The following is a 20903-nucleotide window of genomic DNA, read 5'->3' on the forward strand; positions in this document are numbered from 1 at the left end:
CTGTAAGGCCAGTCGCCTTGCTGGGAGCTCGGACACGCTCACTCCCCCTCCGGGAGCTCAGACACGCCCACCTCCCTCTGTGCCTAGAAATCACATCATCACCCCACACCCACTTCTGCACTTGGCACTAGGCTTTGCGCTCAGCACCTAGCCAGCCATTGGAAAACCCCACCAAAATGCAAAAGCCTTGTAAATCTGCCCAATAGCATTGTGCATCCCATTTACCTGCCAATGGCAGCTTGCCCTGCCCACGTCCTGCTCTCCCACAACCAATCAAACGCCTCCACTCTCTATAAAACCCCACGTCTGAGAGGAGTCCGTGCAACTTCTCCGGCCCCTCCTGTCGGACCGCATAACCTCGCCCGGGAGCTGAATAAATTTGCATTGGATCTTCTTGTGCTGGTCTCAGTTTCCTCATTTTAAACTCAGCAACAACCCTTACAAGTGGTGCCGAAACTGGGGAGGAGTTATAAGACCCCTCCTGGGGGAAACTGACTCCTCCACTCAAAGCCGGACCGGGGAGTCGCTGTTCCATCACAAGGTAGAGCTGTTCCACCACAAGGTAAGACTTCTGTTGCCCACAACCCCTCCCACTGTTTGCCTCATGGATTCCCTGCTCGTAACTGCTGCAGTGTTGGGGACTCCTTCTCGTCCGCTGTGAGTCTGGGACTCCGGCTTCTCGAGGACCTGAATGTAGAGGAGACGTCCCTACACTCTTGTCTTCTCCCCGTGAGGGGTTTCTCAGGGTCAGGATTTTGAGGGAGATGTCCCCACTTTCCTGAACCCTCTATTCTCCAGTGTTTGGTAGCGCGGCCTGGGATGCTGAGCCGCTCTTCCGACCACCTCCGCAGCAGCGACTGAGGTATGGGTAATCAGAAGCCCCGTTAAACCCAAGCCCTGCCTCATGGCAGAGCCAAATCCCCCCGGCTTACGCCACCAAAACGTTTATCTCAAACCAGCCCATTGGCATAAAAGCTCCCGTTAATTAAGTAACCGTACTTTCAGTTTCTCTCTTAACTCTCTCTCTCTCTCAAGATGGCAGCCGTTTCCCGCTCTTAACTCTCTCTCTCTCTCTCTCTCAAGATGGCGGCTGTTTCCCGCTATTAACTCTCTATTTCACTCTCTCTCTCTAGATAACAGCCGTTTCCTGCTTTATGGAGTAACTGTACCTTCAGTTTCTCTTCCTAACCCCAATGCGAGTGAGTGAGTTTATGTGTAGTCCTACAGGCTACGGGGCTTGAGTGGGCCTCAACCCAGCTACTTTGTTTCCCCTTCCATCCCATTCCCCCTCCCCAGCCCATTCCTGTCCTGAACTAATAGATACATTTGTTACACCTCGGGAAGGCCTGTCTAACCTTCCTCTCTCTAGCCCAGACCTTACCTTTTATGTAAATGGGAGTTCAATAGTGACAGCCGAGGGATGACAAAAAGCAGCCTATGCAGTAGTCACAGATTCAGCCACCCTCGAGGCATGTCGCCTCTCCGATGGACCTACAGAATGAGGCCACCTTAACTAACCAACTCAAGCCCTCGAGATGAAGGTGACTGTTAATGATGATGAAGGTAATGATAAAGTTGATAATGAAGGTTATGGTAATGGTGATAATGGTGAAGGTGATGATGCTGAAGGTGGTGATGATAAAGGTTGTAGTAATGACAGTGATGATAATAAGGGTGATAATGAAGGTGCAACAACCCCCAACCTTTCTCTTGGTTAACGCTAGTCAAAGCCATAAACTTCACTAATTGCTTTTTATGTGCCTCCCTTAACAAACCCCGCTTAGCTGCAGTTCCCCTCTGGACCGGGTTCAACCTGTCATGATCATCTATGGGACCTAACACCACCCTAACGGGTATCCCACTGTTCAAGGTACACTCCCAAAAGCTCTTTCCCTGTTACGGAACAACCAACAGCTCCAGTTACAACACAACTGCAAAAGTAAGATCCACCCTTTAAGCGCCTCCAGAAGGATACTTTTGGTGTAATGGAACCCTAACCAAAGTTATAAATGCCTCCCTCCCCTCCCCATGTGCCCGTTACTCTAGTCCCACAGTTGAAGGTATACGGGCAAGCTGAGCTCCTATCTCTCCTTATGCCTTCCCCTGCTCACCGAAACATACGAGCTGTCTTCCTCCCAATAGTAGTCAGCCTCTCTTTAGCATTCTCTTTAGCGGCTGCTGGAATAGGAAGCGGAGCGATAGGCTACAGTGTCACTTCAGCCGCACAACTGGAAGACAAGCTCCGTGTGGCCATTGAAGTGTGAGCTGCCTCCCTGGCCTCCCTCGAGCGACAAATCACGTCATTGGCCCAGGTAACTCTCCAAAACCAATGGGCCCTTGACCTACTAACGGTGGGAAAAGGAGGCACCTGTCTGTTTCTCCAGAACAGTGCTGCTATTACATCAATGAATCAGGCCTAGTAGAGGAAAATGTCAACACTCTCCACTGCCTCCAGGAAGACCTCCGTAAAAAACAAAATACATCAGTCTTGCCTCTCAGCTGGTGGCAATCTCCCATCATCATAATCTGCTTACTACTAATAATAGCCCCTTTTCTTCTCAGGTTCCTGCAAGCTTGTATGCGAGAAATTGGACGAGTGGCTGTTAACTAAATGCTGCTTTGCCCCTATATCCGGCTCCCAACCGAGGCACCAGCCAACTGACCCGTCCCCCTCACTCCGCCCCTACTCAGCAGGAACTAGCCAGAAAGAGCGGCGTCCTATATCATGAAAAAGGTCAGAATGTAAGGCCGGTAGCCTCGCTGGGAGCTCGGACACGCCCACCCCCACCCCCCCGCGCCTAGAAACCACATCATCACCCCGCGCCCACTTCTGCACTCGGCACTAGGCTTTGCACTCAGCACCTAGCCAGCCATTGGAAAACCCCGCCAAAATGCAAAAGAAGCCTTGTAAATCTGCCCAATAGCATTGTGCATCCCACTTACCTGCCAATGGCAGCTTGCCCCGCCCACGTCCTGCTCTCCCACAACCAACCAAACGCCTCCACTCCCTATAAAACCCCACGTCTGAGAGGAGTCCGTGCGACTTCTCTGGCCCCTCCTGTCAGACCACAGAACCTTGCCCAGGAGCTGAATAAATTTGCGTTGGATCTTCTTGTGGTCTCAGTTTCCTCATTTTAAACTTGGCAATAACCCTTACACTTAACCCTAGCAAATTTCAGCACCCCTCTGAGTGGCTTCCCATGGAGAATTTCCAACAATGTTTACCCCCTCTAATCCATTCTCAAAATGGCAATCAAAATTCTCTTTAAAACACAAACCTACTGGATTAAAGATTTAAATGTAAGACCTCAAACTGTGAGAATCCTGGATGGACATCAGCCTTGAGAAAGAATCTATGATTAAATCCTCAAAAGCAACTGCAACAAAAACAAAAATTGACAGGAGGGACCTAATTCAAGAGCTTCTGCACAGCAAAAGAAACTATCAACAGAGTAAACAGGCAACCTACAGAAAGGGAGAAAATACTCACAAACTATGTATTTGACAAAGATCTAATATCTAGAATCTATAAAGAGCTTAAACAATTTAACAAGTTAAAAACAAATAATCCCATTAAAAAGTGCCGGGCAGGCCGGGCGCAGTGGCTCAAGCCTGTAATCCCAGCACTTTGGGAGGCCGAGGCGGGTGGATCACGAGGTCAAGAGATCGAGACCATCCTGGTCAACATGGTGAAATCCCGTCTCTACTAAAATAAAAAAAAAAATTAGCTGGGCATGGTGGCGCGTGCCTGTAATCCCAGCTACTCGGGAGGCTGAGGCAGGAGAATTGCCTCAACCCAGGAGGCGGAGGTTACGGTGAGCCAAGATCGCGCCATTGCACTCCAGCCTGGGTAACAAGAGCGAAACTCCGTCTCAAAAAAAATAAAATTAAATTAAAAAATTAAAAAATAAAAAGTGCCGGGCAAAAGGCATCAACAGATACTTTTCAAAAGAAGACATGCAAGTGGTCAACAAACATAAAAAGCACCACATTACTAATGATTAGAGAATGCAAATCAAAACCACAATGAGTTACCATCTCATACCTGCCAGAATAGTAAAAAGTCAAAAAATGACAGATGCTGGCAAGGCTGCAGAGAAAAGGGAATGCTTACACACTGTTGGTGGGAATATAAATTAATTCAGCCACTGTGGAAAGCAGTACGGAGATCTCTCAAAGAACTTAAAACAGAACTACCATTCCATCTAGCAATCCCATTACTGAGTATACATCAAAAAGAAAATAAATCGTTCTACCAAAAAACACACATGCACTCAAATGTTCATCGCAGCACTATTCACAATAGCAAAGACAAGGAATCAACCTAGGTGCCCGTCAAAGTGAAATGGATAAAGAAAATATGGTACATACACACTACAGAATACTACACAGTCACAAAAAAAGAATGAAATTATGTCCTTTGCAGCAATACAGATGCAACTGGAGGCCATTATCCTAATCAAATTAAGGAAAAGAAAGCCAAATACCACATGTTCTCACTTGTAAGTGTGAGCTAAACACTGGGTATACATGAACATACAGATGGCAATAATAGACACTGGGGACTACTAGAGGGAGAAGGGAGGGAAGGAGGAAGAGTTGAAAAACTAACAATTGGGTACTCTATGCTCCCTACCTGGATGATGTAATCAATCATACCCCAAACCTCAGCATATACCCATGTAACAAACCTGTACAGGTACTTCCTGAATCTAAAAGTTGAAATTACAAAAACAAAAATTAAAACCCCTCCACAAATCTAGGATGAATGGTGGTGATGGATGCATAACAGTGTAACTGTACTTAACATCAATGAACCACATGCTTACAATGGTAAGTTATGTGTAGGTTAAGTATATTTTACCACAATTAAAAACACACAAATCTGGTTATGTTTCCCACTCTTACTCTGTTATAGTTTACAACCGATTTTAAAATAGACACAATACTTTTGTTTTTTTAAAACAAGGTGTTGCTTTGTTACCCAGGCTGGAGTACAGTGATGCAATCTTGGCTCACTGCAGCCTGCTGGGCTCAGGCAATCCTCCCACCAAAGACTCCTGAGTAACTGGTACTACAAGCAGACACAACCATGCCCAGCTAAATTTTTGTAGAGAGGAGATTTCATCATGTTGCCCAGGCTGCTCCTGAACTCCTTGAACTCAAGCAATCCACCTGTCTTGGCCTCCCAAAGTGTTTGAATTATGGGTGTGAGCCACTACATCCAGTTAAACACAACTCTTTATCACTGCCTATAAAATGCAGTATTTTCTCATTTTATCCAAGTCTCTTATTTCTTTATCCCTGTTCCAGCTACACTGGCCTTCACCAGAGTTTCTTATGTCACTATGCTTCTTCCTATCACTGAGCTTTTTGAAAATGCTGTTTTCTATGCCTAAAACACACTTTCTTCCTCCTTAACCTCCAGCAATTCTTCAAATATCAATTCAAATATCACTTTTCTCGACTCTCTGGTTAGGTGAAATATCTTTATTTTAGGTTTTCATTAATACATATAAGAATTGGCTGAGTGCAGTGGTTTGTGCCTGTGATCCCTGCACTTTGGGAAGCCAAGGCAGGCAGATCAACTGAGGTCAGGGGTTTGAGACCAGACTGGACAACGTGGTGAAACCCCATCTCTACAAAAATTAGCTGGATGTGGTGGCATAAGCCTGCAGTCCCAGCTACTCGGGAGGCGGAGGCAGAAGAATCGCTTGAACCTGGGAGGCGAAGGTTGCAGTGAGCCGAGATCGTGCCACTGCACTCCAGCCTGGGCGAGAGTGAGACTCCATTTCAAAAAAAAAGAAGAATTAAAAATTTTCAGTTTTATCTGGGTGCAATGGCTCACACTTGTAATCCCAGCACTTTGAGAGGCTGAGGTGGGTTGATCACCTGAGGTCAGAACTTCGAGACCAGCCTGGCCAACACAGCGAAACCTCGTCCACACAAAATACACAAAAATTAGCTGGGTGTGGTGGTGGGCACCTGCAATCTCAGCTATTTGGGAGGCTGAGTCAGGAGAATCGTTTGAACCTAGGAAGCGGAGGTTGCAATGAGCTGAGATTGCACCACTGCACTCCAGCCTGGGTGACAAGAGCGAAACTTCATATAAAAAAAAAAAATTCAGTTTTTGTGATCATTTGATGAATGCCTTCCCCCTTTCCTAGACTGGAAGCTCCAAGAGGGCAAAGATCACGTGCTTGTACATACAGCAGAGTGCTTCATACACACTGTACTCAAAAATTATCTCCCCAACGAATAATTTGCAAGACTCAAATGCAATTCCAGTAGGCAGCCACTAGAAGGCACCTTTGCTACATTTGTACTCGAGTAATTATCATCATCATCAGCGTCTATAGGGTACCAACATTGACAAGGAGAAATCTATTCCCACTCCCTCCCCCACCAAAAAAATGCTAGAAGAAACATGGCAGTAAACCATAAGGGTGTGTGCTAAATACTAGCATTTAATTTACTTTAAGCCAATAAGTACTTCCATGCAACAAGCTAAACTCAGAAAACCAATTGTACAGCCTTTTTTTTTTTCTTTTTTTGAGACGGAGTTTCACATTGTTGCCTGGGCTGAAGTGTAGTGGCGCAATCTCCGCTCACTGCAACCTCTGCCTCCCGGGTTCAAGCAATTCTCCTGCCTCAGCCTCCCGAATAGCTGGGATTACAGGCGCCTGCTACTACGTCCAGCTAATTTTTTGTATTTTCAGTAGGCACGGGGTTTCATTATGTTGGCCAAGCTGGTCTCAGACTCCTGACCTCATGATCGCCCACCTTAGCCTCTCAAAGTGCTGGGATTACAGGCGTGAGCCACTGCGCCCGGCCAGCATAGCTCTTTTTAAAATATTTTTTCTGGGCTGGTTGCGGTGGTTCACACTTGTAATCCCAGCACTTTGGGAAGCTGAGGCAAGCGGATCACCTGAGGTCAGGAGTTTGAGACCAGCCTGGCCAACATGATGAGACCCTGTCTCTACTAAAAATACAAAAATCAGCCATGTGTGGTGGCACACGCCTGTAATCCCAGCTACTCAGGAGGTTGAGACAGGAGAATCACTTGAACCTGGGAAGCAGAGGTTGCAGTGAGCTGAGATCATGCCACTGCACTTCAATCTGAGAGTAAGACTCCATCTCACACACAAAAAATTTTCCAAATGTCAGAATAATGGTTTGAAAAGTAGTAAGACAAAGCCTTTATAGCTTAAATATTAAAATCTAAAAGGTATCATTATTTTTGAAAAGAAAATGTTTATGTGACAAGAAAAATCAAGAGGAAAAAAGCTTTTTTATCACTAAAACGATTTTGTCTTGTATAAGCCCTTTTATCAAAATATTAATTAATTTCTGTATGTGTTTACAAAATTATGTTGAAATAAGGTAACTTCTACCAAAAACTGTCTAAACTTGCTGTATCAATTTTTATTCCTCCTAGTCAAGGAGATAGTTCTTTCTTTAAACCCAATCATGGTTGTGGTCTCCCTATTCCACCAAAAGCTACTTTCTTTGTCAAGGTCACCAATGACCTCCACATTCCTAAATCGCATGGTCATTCTTCAATCCCCCCTCCACCTAAATTACAACAGTATTTGAAACACCTTCTTTCCGGAAACACTTTCTTCACTTAGCTTCCAGGGCACCCTCTCCCAAATTTCCTGCTATTCGACTTATAGCTCTTAGCTGTTTTACCTTGTTCCTCCATTCATATCTCCTAACTCTTTTCTTTTAAAATTTGAATCCAACCCTCAAGTGGAACCAGAGCACATCCTCCAAGTCTGAATAGTGAGAATATCTCAAGGCTCAGCCACTAGACCTTCCCCTTTTTCTCTCTCTACTCAATCCCTACATGACCTCAAGACTTCGGATACTATCAATATGCTACTGGCTCCCCCAAATTAAAATCTCCAGCCTGGACCTCACCTGAAATCAATTCTTATAATGGGAAGCCAAATAGGTATCACCATCTTAATGTCTAAAAAATGCCTAAAGGGTAATGTGCCCAAAACTGAACTTCCAACCTCTCCTTTTCACTGATGTTCCAATCATTTCAACTCCATCTTTCCAGCTGCTAGGTTAAAAACCATGAGTAGTGGTTGGACGTGGTGGCTCATGCCTGTAATATATACATATATATATACACACATTGTGCTGGATACGGTGGCTCATGCCTGTAAACCCAGCACTTTGGGAGGTCAAGGTAGGGGAATGGCTTAAGCCCAGGACCAGCCCAGCAACATAGTGAGACCTCATCTCCTCAAAAAAGAAAAAATTAGCCAGGCATGGTAGCTCACGCCTGTAGTCCTAGTTACTTGAGATGCTGAGGTTGGAGGATAACGAGCCTGGGAGGTAGAGGCTGCAGTGAGCTGTCATCATGCCACTGCAATCCAGCCTGAATAACAGAACAAAACCCTGTCTCTTAAAATAAAAACAAATTTGTATTTTCTCAGAGACATTTTCTTTGGAAAAACTACCCCCATCTAGCATAGTCAAGGTAAGATATCTTAATAGGTATAATTCTCCAGCCTTCTTTCTAACCAGGTAGACCGGAAATGTAACTTTTTTTTTCATAGTTATTTCACTTTGCTAATTAAACAAAAAAGGAGGTTCTGAAGGCTCTCAGGAGGAACATTAAGGGCTAAAGCAGGATAGGATACTTAAAAATAGTTTAAAGGAGGCCGGGCGTGGTGGCTCATGCCTGTAATCCCAGCCCTTTGGGAGGCTGAGGCGGGAGGATCATCTGAGGTTGGGAGTTCGAGACCAGCCTGACCAACATGGAGAAGCCCCATCTCTACTAAAAATACAAAAAATTAGCTCAGCCTGGTGGCGCATGCCTGTAATTCTAGCTACTTGGGAGGCCGAGGCAAGAGAATCGCTTGAACCCGGGAGGCGGAGGTTGTGGTGAGCCAAGATTGTGCCACTGTACTCCAGCCTGGGCAACAAGAGTGAGACTCCATCTCAAAAAAAAAAAAAAGTTTCAAGGGTAACATTAAGCCTAGACATGCATATACTTCTTTAAGCATAGATAGAAACTAGCAAAACATTGAACATGACTCATAAACAAAGGACAATTGTTGGTGAAATATATACCTAAACCTTCCCTTCAATTAGGCTTCAAACACAAACACACACACACACAGACACACACACACACAGTCTTGTTCTGTCACCCAAGCTGGAGTGCACTGGCACAATCTCCAGCCTCCCAAAGTGCTGGGATTATAAGCATGAGTCACCGTGCATGGCCTCGATTAGGTTCTAAAATATTTAACAGAATATCATGATAGGTCTATCCTCACCATATGCCAAGTAAGGGTTTAGTTCTCAGTCTCCTCTTTTATTTTGTCACCGTATATTGTAGAAAATTCAATATAATTTCACCAAATTAAGTCCCACTTACCAAGTGCTCTTGCTACTGCCAGAAAAGGAATCTGGTCAATAACTGTGCTCCTTCTAACAGGTCCATTGTGAGTGAGCCGAGGTCGTTTCCAGACTACACGATTCACTCCAGACTTGTTCATCACACTAAAAATAAATAGAGTTCACATAAATAATCTAAATGATTAAAATATAACAACTAAGGTAGTTCAATATATTAAATAACTAATAAAACAAGACTACATTATCACAAAATAATGTCTTATGTGTTTCAGATACAAAGATGCATAAGCTGAAATTCCTGTTCAGAGAGGAAAATTTTGAGATTACTGGAATAGGCAGTACAACCAAATGAATGAAATGTGAAGAAAAGTGAGTTTAACTACCATGTCAAAAAAAAAAAAAGCAAAATGACTTAATTAGCAAGCAATTGGGGGTTGGCAGAAGACCTTATCTAACTGGAGAGAGAACTGTTTGAACCCAGGAGGTGGAGGCTGCAGTGAGCCAAAATCGAACCACTGCACTCCAGCCTGGGTGACAGAGTGAGATTCTATCTCAATAAATAAATAAATGGAGAGGGACTAAATCATGATATAAGCAATTATAAAGGAAAGGTTATAGAGTTCTGAGGGTTTCTGTTGAGGATGGGGGAAACATAGCAGAACTTTTTACAATTTTTGTTGGTGGTGGGTTTTTCTTTTTGAGACAACGTTTTGCTCTTGTTGCCCAGGCTGGAGTGCAATGGTGCGATCTCGGCTTAAACCAACCTCCACCTTCCAGGTTCAAGTGATTCTCCTGCCTCAGCCTCCTGACTAGCTGGGATTACAGGCATGTGCCACCATGCCTACCTAATTTTGTATTTTTAGTAGAGTCCGGGTTTTCCCACATTGGTCAGGCTGGTCTCAAATTCCTGACCTTAGGTGATCTGCCCGCCTCAGCCTCCCAAAGTGCTCAGATTACAGGCGTGAGCCACCATGCCCAGCTTTTTTTTTTTTTTGCTGGGGAGACAGTGTTTTCCTGGTCATGTAGGCTGGACTTCAGTGGCACAATCTCAGCTTACTACAACCTCTGCCTCCTGGGTTCAAGTGATTCTTCTGCCTCAGCCTCCTGACTAGCTAAGATTAAAGGCACCTACCACCATGCCCAGCTAATTTTTTTGTTTTTATTAGAGGTGGGGTTTCACCATGTTGGCCAGGCTGGTCTTGAACTACTGACCTCAGATGATCTGCCCACCTTAGCCTCCCAAAGTGCTGGGATTACAGGCATGAGCCATTGTACCCAGCCTGTTTTTTGTTTTTTGAGACAGGGTCTCACTCTGTTGCCCAGGCTGGAGTGCAGTGGTGTACTCATGGTTCACTGCCGCCTGAACCACCTCCTGGGCTGCCTCAACTGTCTCCTGGGCTGCACTGATCCTCCTACCTCAGTCTCCTGAGTAGCTGAGACTACAGGCATGTGCTACCAGACTGTGCTACCAAGTCTGGCTAATTGTTGTGGGGTTTTTTGGTTTTTTTTTTTCTTCTTCTTCTTTTGGTAGATACGGAGTTTTGCCATGTTGCCCAGGCTGGCAGTTTTAGTATTTTTGATTTCAGCAATATACTTTGGAAAATGGATCAGCTGTAGACATGTATATCTGGGAGTTACAAAAGTAAGAACATCCACCTAAAAATTTGTCACAGGAGCAACAGAAATGCCTAAAACTTGGAAATATGATTAGTTCTTTAGGAAAAAATACTGATAATCAAAACATAAGAGATGGTCCCTCAAACTTTGCCTGGCATGACCGAAATGAGCTTTACTTCAAATGGAAATTGATTTTTTAAATTTTATTAATTTAAACAGCCATTTGTGGCTAGTGGTGAGTATACTGAACAGTCCAGAGGAAGACTGAAACAAGTGGTGAAAGACCAGAAAACATTGCAGGTGTTAACAAAGAATAGAAATTCCAGAAAATTGTTCATTTACCATCCCCCCCCACCTTTTTAATTTTTTTTGGAGAGTCTCGCTCTGTTACCCAGGCTCAATGCAGCCTCAGCCTCCTGAGTAGCTGGGATTACAGGCGTCTGCCATCAAGCTCGCCTAATTTTTGTATTTTTAGTAGAGACAGGGTTTAACCATGTTGGCCAGGCTGGTCTTAAACTCCTGGCCTCAAGAGATCTGCCTGCCTCAGCCTCCCAAAGCACTGAGGTTACAGGCATGAGCCACCATGCCTGGCCTTCCATCCCTTTTGAGAACTAGTTTTTGTTTGTTTTGTTTTGAGACAGGGTCTCGCTCTGTTGCCCAGGCTAGAGTGCAGTAGTGTGACCATGGCTCACCACAGCTTGACTTCTAGGGCTCAAGTGATCCTCCCACCTCAGTTTCCCAAAAAGCTGGGACCACAGGCATGCACCACCACATGTGGCTAATTTTTTAATTTTTTTTGTAGAGAACAGATCTCACTATGCTTGCCAGGCTAGTCTTAAGCTCCTGAGCACAAGCCGTCCTCCCATCTGGGCCCCCTAAAGTGCTGGGATTATAGGTATGGACCACCATGTCCAGCCAAGAACTAGTCTAAATAAGTTCTGAAATCAACATGTTGATCATCACAAGAGTTAAAATATCAAAGGTATTCATTTTATTATATTAAGCTTTCTTCAGTGATGATCCTCAAAAGTCAACAGCAGAGTAAAGACTAAATTTGCCATTCACAGGAATCCATGAAACACAGAGTTATGGTAAGATGCCAACATTCTGCCCTAATACCATCTTAAAGCTCTATTATTGTTTCCTAAACCTGCTCCCTAAAAGGTAAGACTCAGGCTGGGCACGGTGGCTCAAGCCTGTAATCCCAGCACTTTGGGAGGCCGAGGCGGGTGGATCACGAGGTCAAGAGATCGACACCATCCTGGTCAACATGGTGAAACCCCATCTCTACAAAAAATACAAAAAATTAGCTGGGCATAGTGGCGCATGCCTGTAATCCCAGCTACTCAGGAGGCTGAGGCAGGAGAATTGCCTGAACCCAGGAGGTGGAGGTTGCGGTGAGCCAAGATCGCGCCATTGCACTCCAGCCTGGGTAACAAGAGCGAAACGCCGTCTCAAAAAAAAAAGACTCAGTACTTAAGTAATTTACAGTAGCTGCTTCCAACATAACTAGGACAAGTAGCTCTCCTGACACTTAGTGTTCAAAGATATTATGATCTGTGTTTCTGAGAAACAAAAAGACAAACGATACTGATTAAAACATAGAAGTTTTAAATCTAGTAACAAAAAACCAAAGCAATGGTATAAAAGATGCTGCTTTTACTGCACTCCATGTTGTTGTCCTATATGATTAAAAGGCATGTAAAAAGGAACAGCCTGACATGCAGAGAACTGACTGAGCAGCAACAGAAGGCTGGAAAAACATAATGCTGGCCTGTTGCCTAGGCTGGGACAGAGGGAAGCAAGGAAATAACTTATAATAAAATAGCTCAATTTTTGCAAAAAGTTACCTGCTCCAAAATGGCACAGTATCTGTCCAACTGTCCAGATGGTATTTTTGGCGATATAGCCAAAAAACTCTTTCTAAAAAAGTTATTAAAATCAAATAAAATATAATTTTAAAATTCAAGTGAAAAAACAAGAAAGAATAGTCATATATATTTTTAAACACAAAAGGGTAATTTCTTCTGTAGAAAATAATTATTTCCTTTTTTGTTCATTTATTTATTTATTTTTAATTATAAAAATATTTTTACATAGAGATGGAGGTCGCTGTGTTGACAAGGCTGTTCTCAAACTTCTAACCTTAAGTGATCCTCCCATCTAGGCTTCCAAAGTTCTAGGATTACAGGCGTGAGCCATCGCAGCCAACCGCTTTACTTCTTTTCTTTTTCCTGAGACATAGTTTTTACTCTTGTTGCCCAGGCTGGAGTACAGTGGCATGATCTCAGCTCACTGCAACTTCCACCTCCCACGTTCAAGGGATTCTCTGGCCTCAGCCTCCCAAATAGCTGGGATTACAGGCATGCAACACCACACCTGGATACTTTTTTTGTATTTTTAGTAGAGATGGGGTTTCGCCATGTTGGCCAGGCTAGTCTAGAACTACTGATCTCAGGTGATCACCCGCCTCAGGCTCCCAAAGTGCTGGGATTACAGGCGTGAGCCACCATGCCTGGTCCCAATAAAAATGCCTGTTTTTTTTTTTTTGAGACGGTCTTGCTCTGTTGCCCAGGCTGGAGTGCAGTGGTGCGATCTGAGCTCACTGCAACCTCTGCCTCCCAGGTTCAAGTAATTCTCTGCCTCAGCCTCCTGAGTAGCTGGGATTACAGGTACCCACCACCACGCCCAGGTAATTTTTTGTATTTTTAGTAGAGATGGGATTTCACCATCTTGGCCAGGCTGGTCTTAAACTCCTGACTGTGATCCACCAGCCTTGGCCTCCACAAATGCTGAGATTACAGGTGTGAGCCACTACACCTGGCCAAGAAAAGTATTTTTTAAAGAAAGATTAATGAAAAGGAATCAGGCCTACTAATACTAAAAATTACAATAAAGTCTCAGTTTTAAAAATTATAATACTGGTAAATAGGCAGGGGGAAAAAAAACAGCCCATAAAAGACCCAAATATTTGGAGGAATTCTGTTTCTAATTTGCAAAGCCCACTTAGCATGACAACCAGCAGAGAGGTCTCAGATATATTCTGACCTTTACAATCACAGGATCAAATAAACTATAGCCTGAAAGGAGGTTCATCTAACTTTGCAGGATATTCGGCAGGAAATACAGTATGTCGCCATAACGGCTTCAAGGATGTTGTCTTCGGCAGTAATTCAGACAGCCAGAAGCCATTTTTTTTTTTTTTTAAAGACGGGGTTTCACCATGTTGGTCAGGCTGGTCTTGAACTCCCGACCTCAGGTGATCCGCCTGCCTTGGCCTCCAAAGTGCTTGGATTACAGGCATGAGCCACCACGCCCAGCCTGGAAGACATTTTTTAATCTCCCAAGTGATGGTTCAGTTGTAAGCAAGATGACAGGGTCTAGCTTAGGTAAGCTTCAGGCATCACAGAAACCTATGCAATAAACAGCATATGACTATAGTTTCTTGGTCCCTACACAAGACAAACTGCATGCATGTAAGGAAGCCAAGGTCTGTGCTTCTGAATAGAAATGTATAGTCCATTCAAAGACTTCCCTACCAAGATGCAATTCTGTTCAAGGATCATTCTACGATAAGCAATGCTGTCTTATAACAGAGGTGATATCCACATTTATCTTAACCAAAGAAATACAAGGAGAGGGTAAATTCAAGGTGATCTTCCCACTGAAGACGGGTCTTAAGCCTGGTCAGCCTGCTTCTCTGTAATGAAAAGATGTATAATTATTCAAGTGGTTACTAATAGCCATCTAGAAAAAAAGTTAACTTTTATATTTACTACATAACTTTGATCTTAAAATTCCAGAAGGATTGAAGATTAAAATATAAAAGATGCTGAAACCATAACAGTACTGGGAAAGTTGTTCTCAAAATGTGGTTTAGGGGCCCCAGCAGGTTGCTGAAGACTTTTTCAGGGTGTCTCCAAGGTCAATGTTTTTTTTCCATAATACTACTAAGACCACATGCATACAGTGGAGTTTTTTGAGAGGCTGCATGACTGGATATGATACAGTATAATAAAAAGTATCAATATTTGCAAAATCTACATAACTCAGTGAACCAGTATATTACAAATGATAAATGCATATATTAAAAAGTCATCCAAAAAAGAAAAAAAAAAAAGAAAAAAAAGTCATCCATAGGGATACATACTATATGATTCCAACTGTATGACATTCTGGAAAATGCAAAATTATGAAGGCAGTAAAAAGATCAGTGGCTGCCAGGAGTAAGTGGAGAGGGATGAATAGGCAAAGTACAGAGGATTCTTAGGGTGATGAAACTAATCTGCATGATACTATAATGGTGGCTACATGTCATGACATTTATGTCAAAACTCATAAAATGTACAAAACCCAGAGTGAACCCTAATGTAAACTAAGGACACTGGGTAATAATGATATGTCACTGTAGGTTCACTAATTGATTATAACAAACACTCTGGAAAAGGATGTTGACAGTGGGGAAGCCTGGAAGGTAGTGGGGAGGGCAGAGTGTATATGAGAAACCCTGTCTCTACCAATACTACAAAAAAATTAGCCGGGTGTGGTAGCGCACGCCTGTGATCTCAGCTACTTGGGAGGCTGAGGCAGGATAATGGCTTGAACCTGGGAGGTAGAAGTGGCAGTGAGTCAAGATCATATCATTGCACTCTAGCCTGGGGAGCCTGGGCGACAAGAGCAAAACTCCGTCTCAAATAAAATAAAATAAAAAAAAGAAACTTACACAACCAAAACAATGCTAGTCTTCTCATTAAATGTTTTGGCAAAACACATAATGGGTGCGTAATTGCTATTTTTAGATGAATTAACAAGGCAAGAGGACTGCCTGAGCCCAGTTTGAGACCAGCCTAGGTAACACAGTAAAATCTTTTCTCTCCAAAAGAGACAATATTTTTTTTAAGAAAAAGAAAATTAGCTGGCATGGTTGCACAGGTACACCTGTAGTCCCAGCTCTCAAGAGGCTGACGTGGGAAGAACACTTGAGGTTGCAGTGAGCCATGATTGTGCTACAGCACTGCAGCCTGGACCATAGAGTGAGACCACGTCTCAAAAACAAACAAGTAAACAAATAGAAAGAACAAACAGGGTTTCTAAGACCAAAAATATTCCTAACTGTTGTACTAAAAGAAAATACAGAAGACTATTAAAAAGCTTCACTGTCTGTATGGCACAAAATCCAAAATGCTGTAACAGAAGAAACTAATAAATTTAACTACATTAAAAGAAACTTCCACACAGAGAAAGTTCCAGGAGGATAATCAAAAGACGAACTGTGGAAACAATGTATAAAATTTACATCACATACATTAGACTAATTTCTTTAATGTATAGATAGCCCTTACCCATTAATGTGGAAAAAGAAAGTCTAACAATACCCCAAAATGAACACTGAATGTAAAAACAAATACAGAGAAAAGAAAATATAAATAGCATTTAAATATATAGACAGATTCAACATTTCTCATAAGATAAATTCAAATTAAAACATTATTGAGGCCAGGCACAGTGGTTCACATTTGTAATCCCAACAATTTGGAAGGTCAAGCTGGGAGGATTGCTTGAGTCCAGGAGTTCAAGACCAGCCTGGGCAACATGGCAAGACCTCATCTCTATTTCTTAAAAATTTTTTTAAAACAACATCACTGAGACACTTCTTTTTTAAACCTGAAATTGGATATGATCAGAAAGCTCTATATGTTGTCCAGGACATCCATATTGAGACAAACAGTTAACAATATTCAAAACACACACCTGTTTGGCCAAGCAATTCCACATTTCAGAAATGATCCTACAAATAAACCAACAAATGCATAAAAACACACGTGCAGATTTTTCATTTCACAGCAGTGTTTGCAATAACAAAAAAATTAGAAATAAAAATCCTTCAAGAGACTGATTAAATAAATGATGATATATCTGGTACATGGTACAGCTCCATAACATATTTGATTGTATATGAATATCTCTTTTTTGAAAGGACACACAGTCATACTGGTTGCTTATCAAGTGGAGGAAACCAGGTGGCCTTTGGGACAGTAGTAGCTGAAACATCTTCCATAGCATATCCTCTTTTTATGCTACCTGAATTTAAACCAAATGAATGTTACCATTAAAAAAATTAAAATAAACGTGTATGTGTGTATAAAATCTCATCACTCGTTTATAAAAATTTAGAATATTCCCATCTTATTCCCATGTCTCTGCATTGCTGAGGTAACACTAGAAATATAATTTTATATCCTGCTTTTTTTGTGACTGTAAGCATTTTTCTACATCATTAAACATTCCCCCTATACATGGGAGTTTATATTACTCTGTCTACCTTTACTTGATGGAAAAATTTCAAAACACCAGGAGTTTTATAAACTTATCTATAAATGTCATTTTTAATGGCTGTATCACATTCAGTATTATGAATATGTTTGCTAAATATACTTAACCATTCTCCAGCTGTTGGGCCTTCAAGTTACTTCCAGCCTTTTACAGTCATTAAAAACGTTGCAATCAATCACTCTATTCAGATATTTTTGTCCATAATTCAGATTTCTTCTTTAGAATAGATTCCTGAAATTACTGTTAATAAACATTTAAAGCTAATGGTATATTTATTTTCTATATCGGTAGTACCAATTTATAAATCCTACCAACAGTGTAACCATTTCAACAAAAACACTGAAGGAATCTCTCTGGTTTTTTTTAAATCTTTATTAATCTAATAACAGGAAAAAGTCTCATTTTAATGTTTAACTTTTTTTTCCCCCAAATGTTTAATACTGTTTTGCATTTTTTGTGTTGTTAAAATTTTCTCTTCTATCCAGGGGTGTCATGCACTTTAGTACTTTATTAATTGGTTGAACTCCTTATAGTTTAAGGATGCTAATTATTTTCCTTAGTTTGTTATTTCTCTGCAAAAGACCAATTTTGATTTAATAAAAGCAAAAAAGAGGAGGCAAGTAGTGATATTACAGGAAGGCTTTATTTAGAAATCACTGGATTCTACTCAACTTGCTTCACACCCTCAACTTTTAACCATTAGTATTGAGATAATTTTTAAATCTTCTCATGTTATTCACTCTCTTGAATTTTAGAATAATCTTTCATTTAAGTTTGAATCATAAAAATATAATGCTGAAATCAATTTCAGTTCCTAGTTTACAATTACCTACACATTGAAACACTAAGTCCAAACAAAGAAAATAATAATTGGAAAGGTCTGCTGCAAATCTGAAATCAATGAAAAAAACTGAAGGTTAATTCTAACTTAACTTTTTTCCCCAGCCAGATTCAAAGTGTTTTACTCTGGAACTCCAAGAGCTGCTCTGTCTAGATTCTGAAGATAATGCTGATCAGTATTTATGTGAAAGGTTTTCAGTAAAGCCTTGTATTGTATTGTTCCTTGAGGCCCACTGAAATGTTATTTCCTTTTAGAGTCATTACCAGAAATGAAGAGTCAACTCACAATAATGAGAAAAATATGAATGCACATACATGGGTACTACATCAGACAAACTAAAAAACCTGTAATACTAAGAAAGTAACTTCAACAACCGGGAGCAGTGGTTCACGCCTGTAATCCCAGCACTTTGGGAGGCCGAGAGGGGTGGATCGTGAGGTCAAGAAATCGAGACCATCCTGGTCAACATGGTGAAACCCTGTCTCTACAAAAAATTAGGTGGGCATGGTGGAGTGTGCCTGTAATCCCAGCTACTCAGGAGGCTGAGGCAGGAGAATTGCCTGAACCCAGGAGGCGGAGGTTGCGGTGAGCCGAGATCGCGCCATCGCACTCCAGCGTGGGTAACAAGAGCGAAACTCCGTCTCAAAAAAAAAAAGAAAGTGACTGCAATAAAAGGGAGAGTAGTAGGTCAATTTCATTAGTAAAGCATAAAAGGACTAAAAAGAAACTAGAGAGGAAAGAGAAAACAACAGAATGTTACCTCCCACCAAGTCCTTCGATTCGTTCTCTTTCCTTGGGAAGTTCTGGCTTATGGTCCTGTGTCACTTCCACAGCTCTGACAAAATCATCCTTCGGGTCATCCTGAATTCCAAGAACCACCCCTGAGTCACCTACATGAGCTACATACATCTTCATGCCCCGTATGATGACCACACTGGCAGTTGTCCCTGATGTGCTGGGAAGACCTGTCATAGTCTTTGGCCATTCCGCTGTAATAAGAAATAAAATATTTTACTCTTACAAATATAAACATTAATACACTGTCAGGATACAAATGGCAACATACCCTGAATAAGCATGTTAACATTAGAATTAGCATGGGAAAAAATTTAAGAAAAATTTAAGAAAACTACTAAAGGACTTAGGTTAATTAATCAGTACATTAATAAATTAATTCTACAAATAATACAATTATAATACAACTATCAAAGCAATCCTAACAGAAACATACCACAGGATAGGTTTACTACTGCTACATAACTCTTAGTCCTAACTACACTGAAAGGAAAGAATATGTTAAGAGGTTTTTTTAATCTGAGTCAGTTTTGATTCAAAAGAGTTTTGCTATCGTTTAGCCAGCCACTAAGCATCTGTTTACTAATCTAATCTCTCTTCGAAAAGGCTTTCTGAAAAATCTGCTTGATTTGGTTTTTATTTTTATTTTTTAGACAAAGTCTTACTCTGTCACCCAGGCTGGGGTACAGTGGTGTGATCTTGGCTCACTGCAACCTCTGCCTCCCAGGTTCAAATGATTCTCTTGACTCAGTCTCCCAAGTAGCTAGGATTACAGGTGCCCACTACCATGCCCAGCTAATCTTTTATATTTTCAATAGAGATAGGGTTTTACCATGTTGGCCAGGCTGGTCTCAAACTCCTGACCTCAAGTGATCCACCCGCCTTGGCCTCCCAAAGTGCTGGGATTACAGGCGTGAGGCACTGCGCCTGGCTTGATTTGCTTTTGAAGTAACTATTTTGAATAGTCACTACTTAACAAATAACATTTACTGAGTTATTACCAGGTCCTATACTAAGAGCTTTACATGTATTATTTCAAATAATGCTTATGACAAACTTATGAGACAGATATGATTATTTCATTTATTTATTTTACTTATTCCTCATCTTGCAGATAAGGATATCAAAACTTTGAATAATTAAGAAAACTGCTTGAGATAACTCAAATATTTAGTGGCAGAATCACTGTATATTAAATCACAAACCCTATATTGTTTAATTAAATTAACTGTCATTCAACAATTCTAAAGTATTCTGTAACACTAAACAAACTACAACTTATAGTTCATGATGGCAAAATAAGTCCAAACAATGACATATTCTCCCCACCAAAATCCCACTCAAAGGACAAAACATAAATATTACAAAAAGTCTGGCCGGGCACGGTGGCTCATGCCTGTAATCCTAGCACTTTGAGAGGCCGAGGCGGGCGGATCATCCGAGGTTGGTGGGGCGGGGGGAGGGGAGAGGGGAGAGGAGAAGACAAGAAAAGACAAGAGAAAGCATAAAACTCCTAGAAAAAAAAATAAGGAAAAAGCTCCTTGACAATGGTCTTGGCAATTACTTTTTGAATATGACACCAAAAGAAATGGCAACGAAAGCAGAAACGGCAACGAAAGCAAGGCAGGGTAATATTCAACTCCAGGTAATACAGAGAACACCACAAAGATATTCTTCAAGAAGACCAACCCCAAGGCACATAATTGCCAGATTTATTAGGGTTGAAATGAAGGAGAAAATACTGAGGGCAGCCAGAGAGAAAGGTCAGGTTACCCATAAAGGGAAACCTAACAGACTTACAGCAGATCTCTCAGCAGAAACCCTGCAAGCCAGAAAAGAGTGGGGATCAATATTTAATATCCTTAAAGAAAAGAACTTTCAACCCAGAATTTCATATCCAGCCAAACTAAGCTTTATGAGCGAAGGAAAAATTAAA

General features: G+C 41.7%; 1 protein-coding gene across 1 annotated transcript in view; it reads right to left on the minus strand.

The window, feature by feature from the left end:
* Positions 1-20903, minus strand: part of PPM1D (protein phosphatase, Mg2+/Mn2+ dependent 1D) — a 59444-nt gene that overhangs the window by 21168 nt on the left and 17373 nt on the right. Inside the window, exons 2-3 of the mRNA XM_012445529.2 lie at positions 18933-19161; positions 9401-9525 (exon numbers count right to left, since the gene is read on the minus strand). Of these exons, the coding sequence (XP_012300952.2) occupies positions 9401-9525; positions 18933-19161 (354 nt within the window). The remainder of the gene's footprint in view (positions 1-9400; positions 9526-18932; positions 19162-20903) is intronic.

Source organism: Aotus nancymaae, unplaced genomic scaffold (genome assembly GCF_030222135.1).
Source record: "Aotus nancymaae isolate 86718 unplaced genomic scaffold, 86718_ANA_hifiasm-v0.15.2.pri h1tg000018l, whole genome shotgun sequence".
In the NCBI taxonomy this organism is placed as follows: domain Eukaryota; kingdom Metazoa; phylum Chordata; class Mammalia; order Primates; family Aotidae; genus Aotus; species Aotus nancymaae.